Source organism: Abrus precatorius, unplaced genomic scaffold (assembly GCF_003935025.1).
Source record: "Abrus precatorius isolate BTA unplaced genomic scaffold, Abrus_2018 Scaffold7, whole genome shotgun sequence".
Classification (NCBI taxonomy): domain Eukaryota; kingdom Viridiplantae; phylum Streptophyta; class Magnoliopsida; order Fabales; family Fabaceae; genus Abrus; species Abrus precatorius.
In genome coordinates this window covers 37,127,697-37,142,551 of record NW_020874417.1, presented here as the reverse complement: position 1 = coordinate 37,142,551, position 14,855 = coordinate 37,127,697, and the positions used below count along the sequence as shown (strand labels likewise).

The 14,855-nt window shown below is 31.7% G+C and overlaps 1 protein-coding gene across 2 annotated transcripts in view; it reads right to left on the bottom strand.

Moving 5' to 3' along the window:
• LOC113873286 (callose synthase 9) overlaps positions 1-12,064 on the bottom strand; it is a 43,417-nt gene extending 31,353 nt beyond the window's left edge. Inside the window, exons 1-13 of one of the 2 annotated variants that reach the window (XM_027511337.1) lie at positions 11,930-12,064; positions 11,262-11,466; positions 9,918-10,015; positions 8,384-8,547; positions 6,244-6,340; positions 5,126-5,233; positions 4,910-5,035; positions 3,880-3,969; positions 2,834-2,931; positions 2,621-2,738; positions 1,513-1,638; positions 504-580; positions 345-423 (exon numbers count right to left, since the gene is read on the bottom strand). In XM_027511337.1, coding sequence (XP_027367138.1) covers positions 345-423; positions 504-580; positions 1,513-1,638; positions 2,621-2,738; positions 2,834-2,931; positions 3,880-3,969; positions 4,910-5,035; positions 5,126-5,233; positions 6,244-6,340; positions 8,384-8,547; positions 9,918-10,015; positions 11,262-11,463 — 1,383 coding nt within the window. In that variant the 5' untranslated portion in view covers positions 11,464-11,466; positions 11,930-12,064. The remainder of the gene's footprint in view (positions 1-344; positions 424-503; positions 581-1,512; positions 1,639-2,620; positions 2,739-2,833; positions 2,932-3,879; positions 3,970-4,909; positions 5,036-5,125; positions 5,234-6,243; positions 6,341-8,383; positions 8,548-9,917; positions 10,016-11,261; positions 11,467-11,929) is intronic. The other variant, XM_027511338.1, reaches the window with a different exon arrangement.
• Positions 12,065-14,855: the final 2,791 nt, after the last annotated feature.

Below are 14,855 nucleotides of genomic sequence, written 5' to 3'. Positions count from 1 at the left end.
TCTGCTATAATTTTATGGCATTCTATTGCCTGTTCACCACAACACCGTCATCCGCCATTGATAACATTGCTATAGTGCATCAATTTTGATATCACTGCCTTCCAAATCTCTCTTATATCTGGCTAAAAGTAGAATACTGTGCACCACTACCAACCATCCATTAACAAATAAAAATAAGAGTAGGCATCAGTTTTACTTCTAATTCAGTAGTTAGGTGTAATATTCTCCTATCTTTCAACGTCACCCTAATGCACATTGTTATTCAATATCCAAAACAAGAATGCTGTAGAAAGAAACTGCATGAGGTAATTGAATGGAGTCTCATAATTGCAAACAGAACAAACCTTTGATCTGGGCTGAGGCTTTTGAAAAAATGAATAACTTTTGCGCCACGGCCAACTAAGCTCAAAGCAATGGAGTGACCTTGAGCAGCACAAGGAGGTCAAGTCTATAGGATAAGGAACAAATAAAACAGTTTCAGATGGTCATCAAAATATTCTTACCAGAAATACTCATTAAAATCATCATAATTTCTCCAGGAGGAATGAGGTGCTTTCCCATTATCATTGTTTGCAGCTTCCTGAAAGTCCATGAAAATTGTGAATTGGAAGGCCTATTTTCAGTATCATGAATTGACTGGCATCGTGAATCATAAGATTCATGATCAACAATTAAAATTGATATATACCACTAACTAAGTAGAATAATATCACAAATTCATAATAAACAACTGACAATGTAGAATAAAGGGGCTAGTGCAAAGCCAACTGCATGGGTGCTAGGGACTGTGTAGTGTGGTGGGATGTTAGGATCCAAATGCAAGATATGGGACTTCAATCCCACATTGAAAGTATACGATTCTACTGCATAGCTTATAAGGCTTTGGGCTTTCCTATTACCTCGGTTACCTTTTGTGGTATAATTCTCCAAATGTTCTCATCAGACCCATACCACCAAAGTAATCTTCTTTGACAATTAATGCACACAACCAAAATATCTTGCCAAATTTTTTGAAAGATCTCATTAAATAACACAGATTTGTTGGTATTCATTACTTCTTAAAGTACACTACGAAGAGACTATGACAATCTCCAAAACAAAACGCTTCACACAAAAGCAAAACTGGGAAGAAAATATATATTGATTTGTTTATAGATTTGTCATAATGTTTTAATTATAATTAAAAAGCTGCCAGTATTTTTAATTTCTGTTTCGTAACAAATGTTTTAATTAAATTCATTACCCAACCAAACACACTTTCAAGCCCATTTTTCCTTGTACTAAAAAGGAAAATTGGGAAACACGGAATCCAAAAACACTACAAAACTCGGTATTTATTTCCAAATTGACTATAAACATCTTGGAATTATTAAACAATGTTTCTTAAAAAATAAGATTTCCCTATTTATCACATGAACACAATCTAAAATTGTAGACATCATCTACTTTTGATGTATGATCAATTCACCCATTCTATGTAATAAAGTTTAATAAAACATTAGCGAAACTTACTGCAGCAACAACATCATACAGAGGAAAGATAACATTATCAAGAAATGAGACACCATTCTCAGAAGTGCAACTATTAGCCGGCTGTGCAATCTGCTGTCTCATAATCTCATCCATCTCTCTAGCCATCTGCATATTATATTCACAACACTTGAAAGTTAAATCATAAACAACATTGAAGTGGAAAATACAAAAGCAAGACATAAATTAAAATTCAGGCATCCAAAAGAACAAAAAGATATAGCAGTTTACAAAATAACAAGAAAAAGATTGGTGAGCAACAAATTCATTGAATAATTATGTATGTTAGTTAGATCATCTACAAAATATTTCAGAGAATGATGCATACTAGATTAGGATGATTTATCTTGCTTTAAAGAAAAATTGTTTTTATCTTAACATTTCAAAATTTTATCTTGTTAGAAACCTTATTCATCAAATATTTATGCATCATGTTATCTATAACTTCAATTAATTAGGAATGAGTTAGAACAAATATAGATTGGACTAACGAGTTAGCACTATGTATCACATCATATAATATACACATAATTAATTTAGGGCATGTCTGTCTAAACTTTAAAAAAGAAGTTATTATGTACAGCTTTTTTAGAGTTTTTTTTTTTTTTTTCCCATCAGAAGCTGCTGTTTTTAGCATCTGATAAAGCAGTAAAACAGTTATACTAGATTTTTAGTTCTTTTAGGAAAACATACATAACTATTATAACTTTTGTTAAACATAACTTTAAACTAAGAAAAACACCTTTTTCCTTGAAAAAACAACCTTTGGAATTATATTATGAGGAATCTCTGTACTACTGAGTTCTCCTTTCCAACTTAAACCCTATAATTTCAGTAGTTGGCAGTATTACCCAATTTGGCAGAGACATAGTAAGCTGGGACCAATATTGCATTCAAATAGTAGAGCAGCTTAATGAATATAACTACCAATGGACTTTTGATATCTTCTTTTCCACTGAAACTTTAATTCACAATCTGAGGTTAACAAAAAAAACCTATTCGATGGCAAAGTTACTACAACCACTATCAGCAGATAATCAAACATCTTTGAAAAAACCTATTAGATGACTCAATTGTTGAATTAACTTACATGATGGAATATGTAGCACAAGCATTCTGGTAGAAACCTGATATTTGCGGATTCACCCCAAATCAGGAAGTACAAAGAAACATATAGTAATTTCTTCTCTTTACTGACAGCCTCCAAACTGCCCAAAAACCATTATACCCTCATTCAATGTTAGCAATCACAGATCATTAAAATTCAATTAGTTTTCAAGCAAAACATGAATACTATTAATACCTGCTCCAAACAGGCTGAATGCATAGATAGTGACACCAGTTAATGTAATTCTCGAGAGACTTGAGGAATATTTTCTGCACAGCAGCTTCATCCAATTTCTGGAAACAAGATAAACATGGCATGAATAATAAAAAACAGACAAACAAAAAAAAATGAATGTCAGAATCTGGATGACAAATCAGTAAAAAATAGGAAAGATTATCAAGCAGGACTACTAATCCTTACGGTTGAATATCCCTGAGAGTCATTTTACAAACTTTCTCATCAATTTATAGAAGTAGAAAAATTTTCCTTTGTGGAACCATTTGGAAATCTGAAGTTCAAGTCTCTCATTTTGTAAGTCAGCAATAGAAACACAGACAAACAACTTTCTCAACAATAGGCCAACAGGATGAGTTTAGAAATATCTTCAAATTTTAATGCAGTCCCACTTTATTCACTTCAGAGGCTTCCGCATTAGAAGTAGAGAGAACATAATTTTCTCTCAAAAGTGATATGTTACCCACTTACTGGATAATAGAGTATGTCAAAGTTGTGGTTGGGGTTGATCAAGTGGATACTTCTAATGTACATTTATTATCTGATAGGATTTTTTAGAAGTGTCTGAAATTGGAAAACTCAGCATAAAACATGTAAATGACCATACATGTAGGCATGCACACCACATGCATAAAACAATGACACCTTTAGTACACCAATGAGCTGGGCACCAACAAAATGTTAAAAAGAAATGTTCAGCATCATTCTCCTTGCAGCAGATATCCCATCAGTAAACGACAACAGTTTTGCGTCAGCCTGGCATAGAACAAAACCTCCCTGGCCATAGCTAACATTTCTTGGAATCAAGAATATCTACTTTATTCATTTCACTCAGTAAATGATATAACATAACATGCAGATAAAACACTCAACAAGAAACTAGTCATGTCACACTCACCAAGAGGCTAACATGGAAAATTTTTAGATAAAGACTCAAGGGAAGACTGTTTAATCAGTTTCAATGCAATAATACAAAACATCCACATAATAAATTAATTTTGACTTACAGGTTCAGCTTCGTCTGGAATTCTAAGCCGAGATTGCTCATTTGCAAGCAGATGAACTATGTGTTCGCGTTGATTAGCTACATTATCTTTCTGGCAGCAACAAATTATTATTATATGCAACAGAAAAAATGAGTTGGCAAGGATAACAATACATGAAACAGCTTTCAACAACAAAACAAGGGCAAAAAAGTCAAAACATAACAAAATTATTTAGTTTGCTCAATTAAGCAAGAGAACAAAAATCAGAAAGACAACAGATGATCACAAATCATAGTTGTGAAAAACAACAGTCAATTCTTGAGTTTTCACAGCCTGAATAAATTCAATGCTTCATGATTCAATTATGGCATCAAGTAATTTAGATGCCAATCAAGATATCACTACAACCCATCTTTTGGATTATTTCCATAATTTCCAAAAGATTATTTTTCAAATAATGGTTTCTTTTGGTTATACAAGTAACATCTTTTGGGGGTGTACACATGGGAAACTTTCCTTTCTAGAAAGATTTTATTTTTATAAAATCACTGTCTCGCTACTTTGCATAATATGCTCATTTGAACTCTATTGTATTCAAGGGGACTATTGAAATAGAGTTTCACTTTAGTAGAGATTTGAGTGATACTGAGAACAACAGTAGCTTATGCACTTAATTTATTCACCTCATCTCCTAGCTAATTCAATCGGGTGAGTTTGGAAACTGGGAACTTCTGGGCTGTCTTAATCTCCCCATTGTTGGTAACCACAAAAAAAAAAAAAATCGATATAGAAGAGACATTCAGCTTAAAATGAAAGGAAAAGGGACGAAAATGCAGTTTCAAAATACAAATTAAAAAATTACAAGAAAGCATAACAAACTTGTAACTCAAACTCAAATCACTTTTTATTGAAACAGAATTGAGAAAAAATGGAACATGGGGCTTCATACCCTAAGAAATATGACAATTTAGTTTCACTAAATAGCAGAAATAAAGAAAACTTGATACAAAAACCCAATATAGGCACCACAAGGAAATCCTGGTATACACACCTGAAATCCGAAAGTATACTGCAAAAAATCAAACATGTTAGCATTCCTTGTAGGAGGAATGAAGTAGCCCCTAGGCAACTCTGGCAAGCCACCAAAATACTTCAAAGCTGAAACTGCTGCTTGCACCTAAAAAATAATTTTTTTCTTTTCAGGTAATAAGTAGACATGAATAATATATGCAAATATTTGAGATCTTAAGCAAAGAAGCATAAAAACCTCAGGGAAAGAAACAACAGCATTTGTTGAAGAAGCATCTAAAGGGATGATGTTGTAAGCAATCACATCCTCTGTCAAAGCAGAATCTGAGTCCATAACCCGCTTCAGCTGTACCAAAATAACAGATGAATAAATGCTAAAGTTCAGAAATCACTATATTCTGATTGCACGAGAAATGGCAAAGTACTAGGCTACTAGCATAAAACATGCTTCAAGTATCCAACCCACTTGCACAATCTTTTAAACCTAAAAATCATTCTACTTTATTCCATATGAAGCTAAGTACATCCAGGATAAATAAAGCCATACCAAAAAATAACAACAGTACAAACAGAACTATATTGACAATACCATTCCCAACAAATTCTAACACTGCTCAAAAAATACACCAAAAACCATATATAAAAAAAAATGCAGAGCAAACACCAGCTTCTTTCAAAAAGCACCTTTGTCTACATTCCAAAATCCATTAACCATGCAGTAAATAAGGCTAACAACTTGCAGTGTCATATATTAAATATATGCTTATATCCTAATGCAATAAAAAGATGTTCATTGCTGCAAAAATAATTTCATCCAAAAAAAGGTATTAAATAGTGAATGATATCATCAGACACTGCTCAACCCCGTCAGCTATAACCACACAAACCACCACCCCCAACGGAAACCCAGTTTGAGAACAGTAAAAACTCTAGGTAGCTATCTTCTGTGGTACAGCCGTACAGCAATATATCCAGTTTTCAAGGGATTATACACATTTAAGAAATAGGAAGGTAGAAAGAAAGCTAAAAAAATTAAGGAAGAAATACCATTATTTGCACAGGAAGATCATCAATCCTAATACAAAGTAAAGGAAAATAACAAGTAAAAAGCATACAATCAAGTCACCACCTATTCACAAAGTCATCAGCAGTTCCCCTAAAGGATCTATCACACATATTTTACAATTATATTCATTTTATTTATAAAAATGAAATAATGCAAAGAAACAAGAATAATGAAAAAGGAGAATATACTCAAAATAACAAACCAACCCATTTAATAACATAACAATAAGCAAAGCAAGAATCAGTTAATAGTCTATACTATTAGAAGTGCCAAGATGGCAAAAATCCAACCTCATCAGGAATTTCATCACTTAGCTGCTCAAGTACTGTTCCCAAAACCTTTAAGGTAGCAAAAACCCTTTTCCTCTTCACAGTCTTGCGCTCCAACCTGCATTCAGAAGAAAACACTTCATGTGGAAAGGAATAAACATAATCAATATAAATCATGCAGCAGGTATAAATTAAAAGCTATGACAAAGATCAAAGATGATGAAAGAAGTCTGAGAACAAAGTTTATGTGGTGAATTATTATTCTGGACAAACAATAAAATTTTCTCCAGAAAAGAAAGAATATTAAAAGGTGGAACAGTTTATGTTTACTGTGAACGAGAAAGAGTGGATATTTGAGCAAAAGCATTCATGGTTCCAGCCACAAAACAAGGGAGTGCAACTGTAGACAGCCAAAAAAACAAAAAAAGAATGAATTGCACACTGCCATAACATCCTGACTTCCTGGTTGATACCAAGCCAAGCGCATCATGATCCAATTCCAAAGAACAACCCAACCAAAAAAATATGAAGATCACTACATAGGAAAGTATATATGCCATTCTGTACGTGTGTACTAGTCTAGTCAGAATCAAGACATTTCTAATCTTGACTAACACAAAATGCACATACCAGGAGAAAGCATGTGAGGCTTAACAGTCTACAGATCTATACGAAATTTAATCACATTAAAAATACCCAAAAAAAAAAACGAGATTTAATGTAATAAGGAGGTCTGGATTTCCAACAGGTTTCTCAAGGAGGACGAGACTTTAGGGTACATTACAAATATGTCACCTGGTTTCCATGAATTTGCAAAGAAAATAGAGAAAAAAAGGAGGTGTTTCCATCTTGTTAGTGAAAACAAGAAATATATCAACTGAAAATAAACAAAAACCAAACTAATGACATCCTTAACAAATACTAAAGTCAATTCAAACCAATTAGAAATTTAATAGAAATTCTTAAACACTACAGCCATCCCCCTCTCATTTATTTTTGAAATTTATCCTGAACCATTGACAGAGCAACATTGTCCCTATATCTTAAACCCAAAGTGGCATTTGTTTCAAGATATATTATACTACATTCCCAGTAATACAATTACTAGGAATGTTACTCCTAGGAAAATTCAAAAATATGTTCGTTTAGATTTTAATATTCCAAGGAATATTTTTCAAAACTCAAATGATATAAGGAAAAAACAGGAATGAACATGGAAGTTAATAGTAGGGAAAATAACCTCCCACATTCCAAGAGAATGCAACTTACTCACCCCTAACCATGGAAAGGGAATAACAATCAAGCAAAACGTGACAATGCTACTTTCTTGGCAATCAACATCATCTAGAAATATATTTTAAAACATGTAACGAACATAGGAATCTCAATTCCCAAGTTTACTTTCCTAGGAATGACTTTGCAGACCTTCAAATAAATACACACTAATGAAATTCTCCTATCATCTAAAATAAACAAAAAAAAAATAAAGTATCAAATGCATAGCATACAAAAAGATCCTACATTTTATTGTATAATGAGTAATGATGATATATGTAACTGGAATACCTCAGTTGTGGGCTAGAATTTCTACTGGCTCAAAAAAATATGCTATTCCTGGGCAAAAGTTATCAAATAAGTACCTATGAATCTTATTGATTGTGGCGATAGGAGATCAGAGCAAGTAAATTTCACTAGCATAGTTGTTGGGATGCTGAAACAGCAAGTCAGCTTAATTCTAACAACTTTTGAGTATTATTATCACATGTATATGCACTTATGCATCACTTTCTTCCCTATGCATAAGATGATGGATGACTTTCAAATTTTCAGTTATATCAGTCTTGATACAAATCCACAATAACTCCAAAAACCTACAGGCAGGACTCAAGATAATAACAAACACAAAAAAGACAGGAAAACTCAATTATCGAACTTGTTAAATTCTATTGCAAATAACAATCAAGCTTTATCCCATTAGGTAGTGCAAATCCATCACAATTAATCAGCACATAATGAAAATGCAATAGTACTATAAAAAGAACAGTCAGCAACATTCTATAACTCATATCAAGGGCAGCTGGTGCCTCGAGGTAAGGGGAAAAAGAAGCACAGCAAGATAAACCAAATGGGTATTACACCATTTTCTCAATGAAATACATACTCGCCAAGATCACGGCTGAAAGCACCAGATTCTCTCAACTTCATTTCTTCCTCACGTAATTTATCCACATTATGCTTCTCTCTATAAATCCTGTAGAACTCTTGTAACCGAGCTGCATCCTGACTTCTATCTATGGTTCCAACTTCTCTTTTAGCCAGTTTTTGCTGAAAATGTGAATAAATAACATAAATTATAATATATTATATCAGCCCAAAACCAAAGATGGAAGTTAACACGTGACAAAACTTAAAAAGAGTACAGTGAAAACTTAGAAAAACTAAAGGGAGAAAAAAGATTAAATCCATGTAGACCATAACACGTTACTCTCTAAAAAGCACGTGTCAAATATTCCCTTACATTCTGTTAGAACTGACAGTTGCCAGTTAGAGTTATAACTCTTGTATATAGTTGTAAAAGATCTTTGTTGCGATCATCTTTCAAAGAATATAGATTTCAGTTTCAGGAAGTCTTCTGTTCCTTGTCTCATTATTTTTCACTCACTTTCTCTCACTTTCCATTGGTTCCTGAATCCTAAAAGGTAGCAAAACCTCAAAAACTCTACTCAATGGGTGCAAATCCAAGACTTTTGATCTGAATTACAAGAGATCTACATGATCTTGAATAATCATAGTCATTGGACCTCATCAATCTCTTAGAGTATGTGTGCAAGAGGATTTTTTAAGTGGAAGGGAGGGGAGGGCAAATTTTCAATTTTAAATTAAGACAATTATATATAATTTTTTATGATAAATGCAGCTAAAATATCAATACATATCTTTCATTTTGAAAAAATATTAATTTTAAATATATTTATTTAAAATAAAAAATTTGCCCTTGGCTCCCCCTTCCCGCCAAAATCTCTCTTCCCAAACAACCCCTTAAAACTGAATACAAGAGCTTGCCAAACACACGCTCGGAGCCGGATTAACCATCTAGAGAAACTGAGGAATTCCATAACATCCTACAAATGCCTTACAGCCAAGGCTCCCTCAACATTTCTTGAGCAGTTGATCTAAGCAGGAGGGTTGACTTGTGACACCAAGTTGTGAATATAAGCTGTTGTTACTCTACCAGAATTGCCACTGACTAAAGCATTAGAGGTACCCACCCCGTGCACCTCCACTGCAGTCATAACTGCAAAGGAGTACCACCACCATAGGAGCTCTGATTAAAATCATGGAACTTAGTACATACACATACTACTATAGTAAAGTTCTTACCCTAAAATATATGGCAAAGATCAGTCTGAAATGTAAAAAAGAAAGAAAGAAATGAAGTTGGAAGTTTGATATAAAGCTCCAATAGCATTGCATTATCAAACAGCAGCAACTAGCAAATGGGCTAATTATCCAAATGACTATAAAAGCAAAGTTCACAAATAATTGGAAGACTAATCATGCAAAAAGGAAGCCAAATAATATAAACTATTCAAAGGAGCCAGTTTTGAGAGACCATCCAGAGAAATTCTAGCATACCAATATGTATTCCAATTACAAGCTTTTATTGCACATAAAACTATACTATTAATGCACACCTTGATGACAGACATCAAGCCAGTCTTGAATTGTAAAACACCTCGTCCTTCACTGTTTGGATCCAAATTCTGAGATAATGAATACGCATGCTCACATACTGCAAAAAAATAAAAACTATTTAGGACAAAAAGAATAGGTACTACACGATTTTATTGGTCAAAAATTCTAAATATATTCTAAACTATGATGTGGCAAAGAAGGTAACAATGATCATATAATAGCTGCCTTTTCAGAAAGAATGGGCACAGATAGAGCACATGCTATTAATAGCATGAACAAAGAAATACTGTTAGAGGGGTGAGAACATATAAAATAAAAAATATTGATAATGAAACACAACATCTAGAAAGTTCTATAAAATCTCTCTACTTAGCATAGTTCACCTACTAGTAACTCTTAAATATATATAATAATTTGTCAAGTATTTACAAGATTTAGTCCTTCATATGATATCAACGCCTGACCTAGTGATGGTAAATAATTCATACAATTGCTACAATGGTTTAGCAATTTAGGGGTAAATATTGGAGTGGGACGATTGCATCATCAAGGGTGTCCCTAAACAAAAACAAACCAAATTCTTACACTCACTCTGTTTTAAGACAAAATGGGAGGAGGGAAGTGGGGTGGAAAATAAGGACAATTGCCATTTTCTCTCATTGGTTCTGGAGTGAAAACAGCAAGGAAAAAAATTAATATGGGGCCCACATAAAAGTTATCGCTCCTCAAATGAAGAGAACTCAAATTTCAAGGAAATAATTAATTTTTTCCAATCGTATCCATCTATTTATCTATCTCATCTAGTGTGGAGCAGACTTGAATGTACTCAGTTTATCAAAGAAAAACATTATATCAAACCAAACAAGTGGGGCGAAGATTCAACTTTCCTTTCTATTCTTCTTATCCTCTTTTTTACTCAATCCAAGCAACATAAAAGTCTACCTATTCTCTTTTCTACTTCTTTCCTCCCTACTTCCCAGTTCCCACATCAAAAGATAGTGTCAAAAAAACCTTAGTTTTCACCAAAAAAAATATGTAGGATACAAAATTATTTGCAATTTCTTTAAATTGAGCCATTAAAAATTACTACTTCATTCATTTTTGGAATGTAACTTGTTTGAGGATAAAAGTTATGAACTCAAGTCACTCAATCTGTTTTTTCCCTGACTATTTGATCACTTGCTTAGCCTTAGTAAATAGTAATTGACATTTTTAAAATTTTCCCCCTCAATTTTTAATTTTGCTCACTTGAACATTCTCCAATGCCAAATAAACCATCTTATGTCGGAATGAATCTTGGAATGAAAATTACAAATTAATAAAGCAAAATGTGACAAGCATACATATTCTTGAGACATTGGGATCATCATCTTGAATTTCGTCAGCAACTCTCAAAATTTCATCAATATCCCTATTTTTAGCAAGGGCGGATGGTACATTTCCAGCAATGCCACCAACAGGTCGCCCATGTGGATCATCACCAGTTCTTTCCCTCCTCAATGCAGCTCGTACTAACCGCTCCCAGAGTTCCTCAGCTCGAGACATTTTCTATTAATATAAAGTGAAAAACATAAAAAAAAAAAAAATTATTAAACAAATGTCAAACCAAAAACACTTCTTGCAGGAAAAGCATAAGTACAAATCAAAACTAGAAAAATATTTTTAAAAGGTATGAGTATTGAATTGCTCATAGGAAATTAACTTTCTGAGTTGCCTTACTGTGAAGACAGAAAGAGAGAGAGAGAGAGAGAGAAAGAGCAAAAAAGAGGGTTCACTAAATCCAACATATTAAACAACGAATGAGTTGACACAAGATTAAAGAAAATGAAGCAAGATGTGAAACATAAGATTACTTCACCAAGAATATTATCTTAATCTTTAAATCTCAAAATGTGGAGTGGAGGACTGAAAGCATGGCATTCTTAAATAAAAAATTAAGAACTGCAGCACATAGTAACTAGCTCCTAATAATCGTTATGTTACAGAATCTCAAAAGCTTGACAGTACTTACTACACTTATTGGCCTTAAAGATTCACAACAGCATGAAACGATGAAAAGTTGTAGATAAGAATAGTCGAATTTAGTGGATCCACTTCAACCTCACTCTGTGGCATCAAATCAGTAGCACCAGTAGACAATCCACTGCAAGACAAATTCCTGTCCACATTCAGAAAAATGTAGAAATGCTACAAAGAAACTACAAGCATAACCAATGAAAGACAATAACCGTCATTCTGCATATAAACACGAGATCATACGATTCAAACAGAAAATAACTACTGAAAGTAAAAAATGAAGGGAACAGGATCGAAGAAGTACCATTTCCACACTTTATTGTCTACAAAGAAAATGAAATGAAGAGCAATAATAAGTGAAGGGAATGAAAATGTAAAGCCTGAAAAACCCTAAGGGTAGGGTTTCGAGTTGAAAGGAAGAAGAATTGGTCTCTGATTAGTGAAAAGCGGGTTTTGTGCTTTCTAGTTTTCAAAAGCACGAAATGGACGATGCCAAACAAAAGAATTGAAGAAAACGGTGAAATAAAAGCAATATATAGTGGGCATTCGGCAACCGGATCTACCGGTTACAACCCGTCGTAAACTCGTATGTACGCAAACGCAATAGGCAATAGCGTTTGGGTTGGGGAGAGTCTCAACGTCAAACCCAGACGCGGATAAGTAAGAAATGGACCCCGTAGGATCATAAACTAAAGAAGATTCGTGTCTTTCTATCATGTCTTTAACCCGATTATGCTGGATAAGGGTAACTTAACAAATAAGCTAAGCAGAGGGGTATTTTTGTTTCGTTTGGACATAATAGTGATTATTTTAAATTTTCATTACATTCTAATCAGATATCATTCATTAATTTGTCATTTAATATATGTTCTAAATTTTACATGACTAATTATGTGTTGTCTTTATAATTTCAAAAGATTAACAATTATAAATATTTTATTTTAAATTTAACTTAAAATCTGAAATGTGAATATATAATGCATTAATTAATAATATGTAATAAAAATAACATTCATGTAAAAATTTTAAAAATTAACTTAATTGAAAAACTATTTTTAAAACAATATATATTAATAATGATTTAATAAATTTTATAACTAATTTGATTTAGTCAGATATAAGAACTCATCAGACATTTTCGCATAATATATATTAAGACTCTAAATTAAATTACTGATTAACTTAATTAGCTGATTCACGTATTTGGTAATTAAATCTTTTTTATTGTGGTAATTAAAATTTTATTTATTAGTAACATAAATATATGATAAATTTCAATCAATATTATTGACTATTCTTTTTAAATACAAATACTTATTTTTAGTATTTTTATTGGATAAAATACACTTTAGCAAGACTAACTAATTTTTAAGAAGGTTAAAGAACAAACGTGAGAAACCCCAAACTCCAAAAGAAAATGAAAAATGCTCAAATAAATAAAAATAAAAGCTTATGAAAAAATGGAATAACAGGTCAATACTGCAACATGCAAAAGTGCATTTTGTGACAATAGGAAGAAACGTATGAACCTTAAATAATGTAATATATGTCATGGCATAAGGTCAACATGTGATTTAGCAAGTTAGACTCTCCAATTTTGATCCCATGCTAAGACATCTACTTTACAAGTTACGGCATCGTGAGAAATAAATAAACCTTTATTTTGTTCTTATTTGAGTAGGTATACATAAACACTCATAAACACATTCTTTGATTTTAAATATGATAATTGTATTGTTTTTTTATTTATTATTACTAGCAATTAAACTAAATTCTTTTAAAAGTATGGACTTTTATATAAATATAAAATATATGAACTTTTGTGTTTATTTCAAATTATTTTTAATGAAATTTGAGTTTAGTTATTTATATTATTCTTGATGAATTTTAACTGTTCAGCCAATAATTAAATATTTTGGGAAAAGTTCATATGTAATGGAAAGAGAGAAATAAGTTTATCTTATAATTATAATTAATATTTGTTTGAATTATTTTAATACGTTAATAAGTTAATTAGCTAACAAAAAAAATACACTTACTTGTCATGCGTAACAATTTTGAAACTTATTTCAATGCTTATGATTTATGCTAGACATCATGCAACACGATATTTAAAGTAAATAGTATAGATTAATTGATCTATTATTAAACTTTTATTTAAAATATTTGTTATGATACTCGTAAACTAAAATTGTTGTTAACAAATTATGTTTATAAATATGAATACTAAATTTTGATTTGATTTTTTTATTTAATTAAAAATTTATTATTATTAGAATGAGAGTTTAATAAGTTTTTATTTTATTTTTACAACTCCATTAAAAAATAAATAAATAAATGGTGTTGCAAAATATTTTAAAAATAATATTTTTATTGAATCTTTATGTTCTTTCTCGCCAAATTTATTTTACTTTACTTTCTCATTATTTATTCTTTAAAATCACTCACTCATCTCACAAGACATGAACATACTTTGCCATACTTACACACGCTCACTTATATATGTAAGTACTTAATCACTTGTCATTTTTCTTAATAACACATCTACACTCATTCTCATTAAATCTCTGTCTCATACACTCTTCACAGATTTATTTTATTTTCTTTTTTCTTTTTCCCTCACGTCACAAGTATGAGTTTTGAATGAAAAAGAAAATAACAAAAGAGAGTAAAAGCTAAGAACTTTATTTCAAAGTTAATTTTTGAGAAAAAAGAAAATAAAAATAAAAAATTTATTTAATATTTACTTATGTTTGAGATTTTTTTTTTTAAAAAAAAGTAGAGTTTATAAACTTCTAAAACTTTGATAATTCCAAATTTTTTAAGTTTATAAATTTTGAGATTTAGAATTAATTTCCTTTCTTTCTTTCTTATTCATTTTTTAAGACTCTTTTCTTTTCTTCTTCCAAACAAAACTTAAA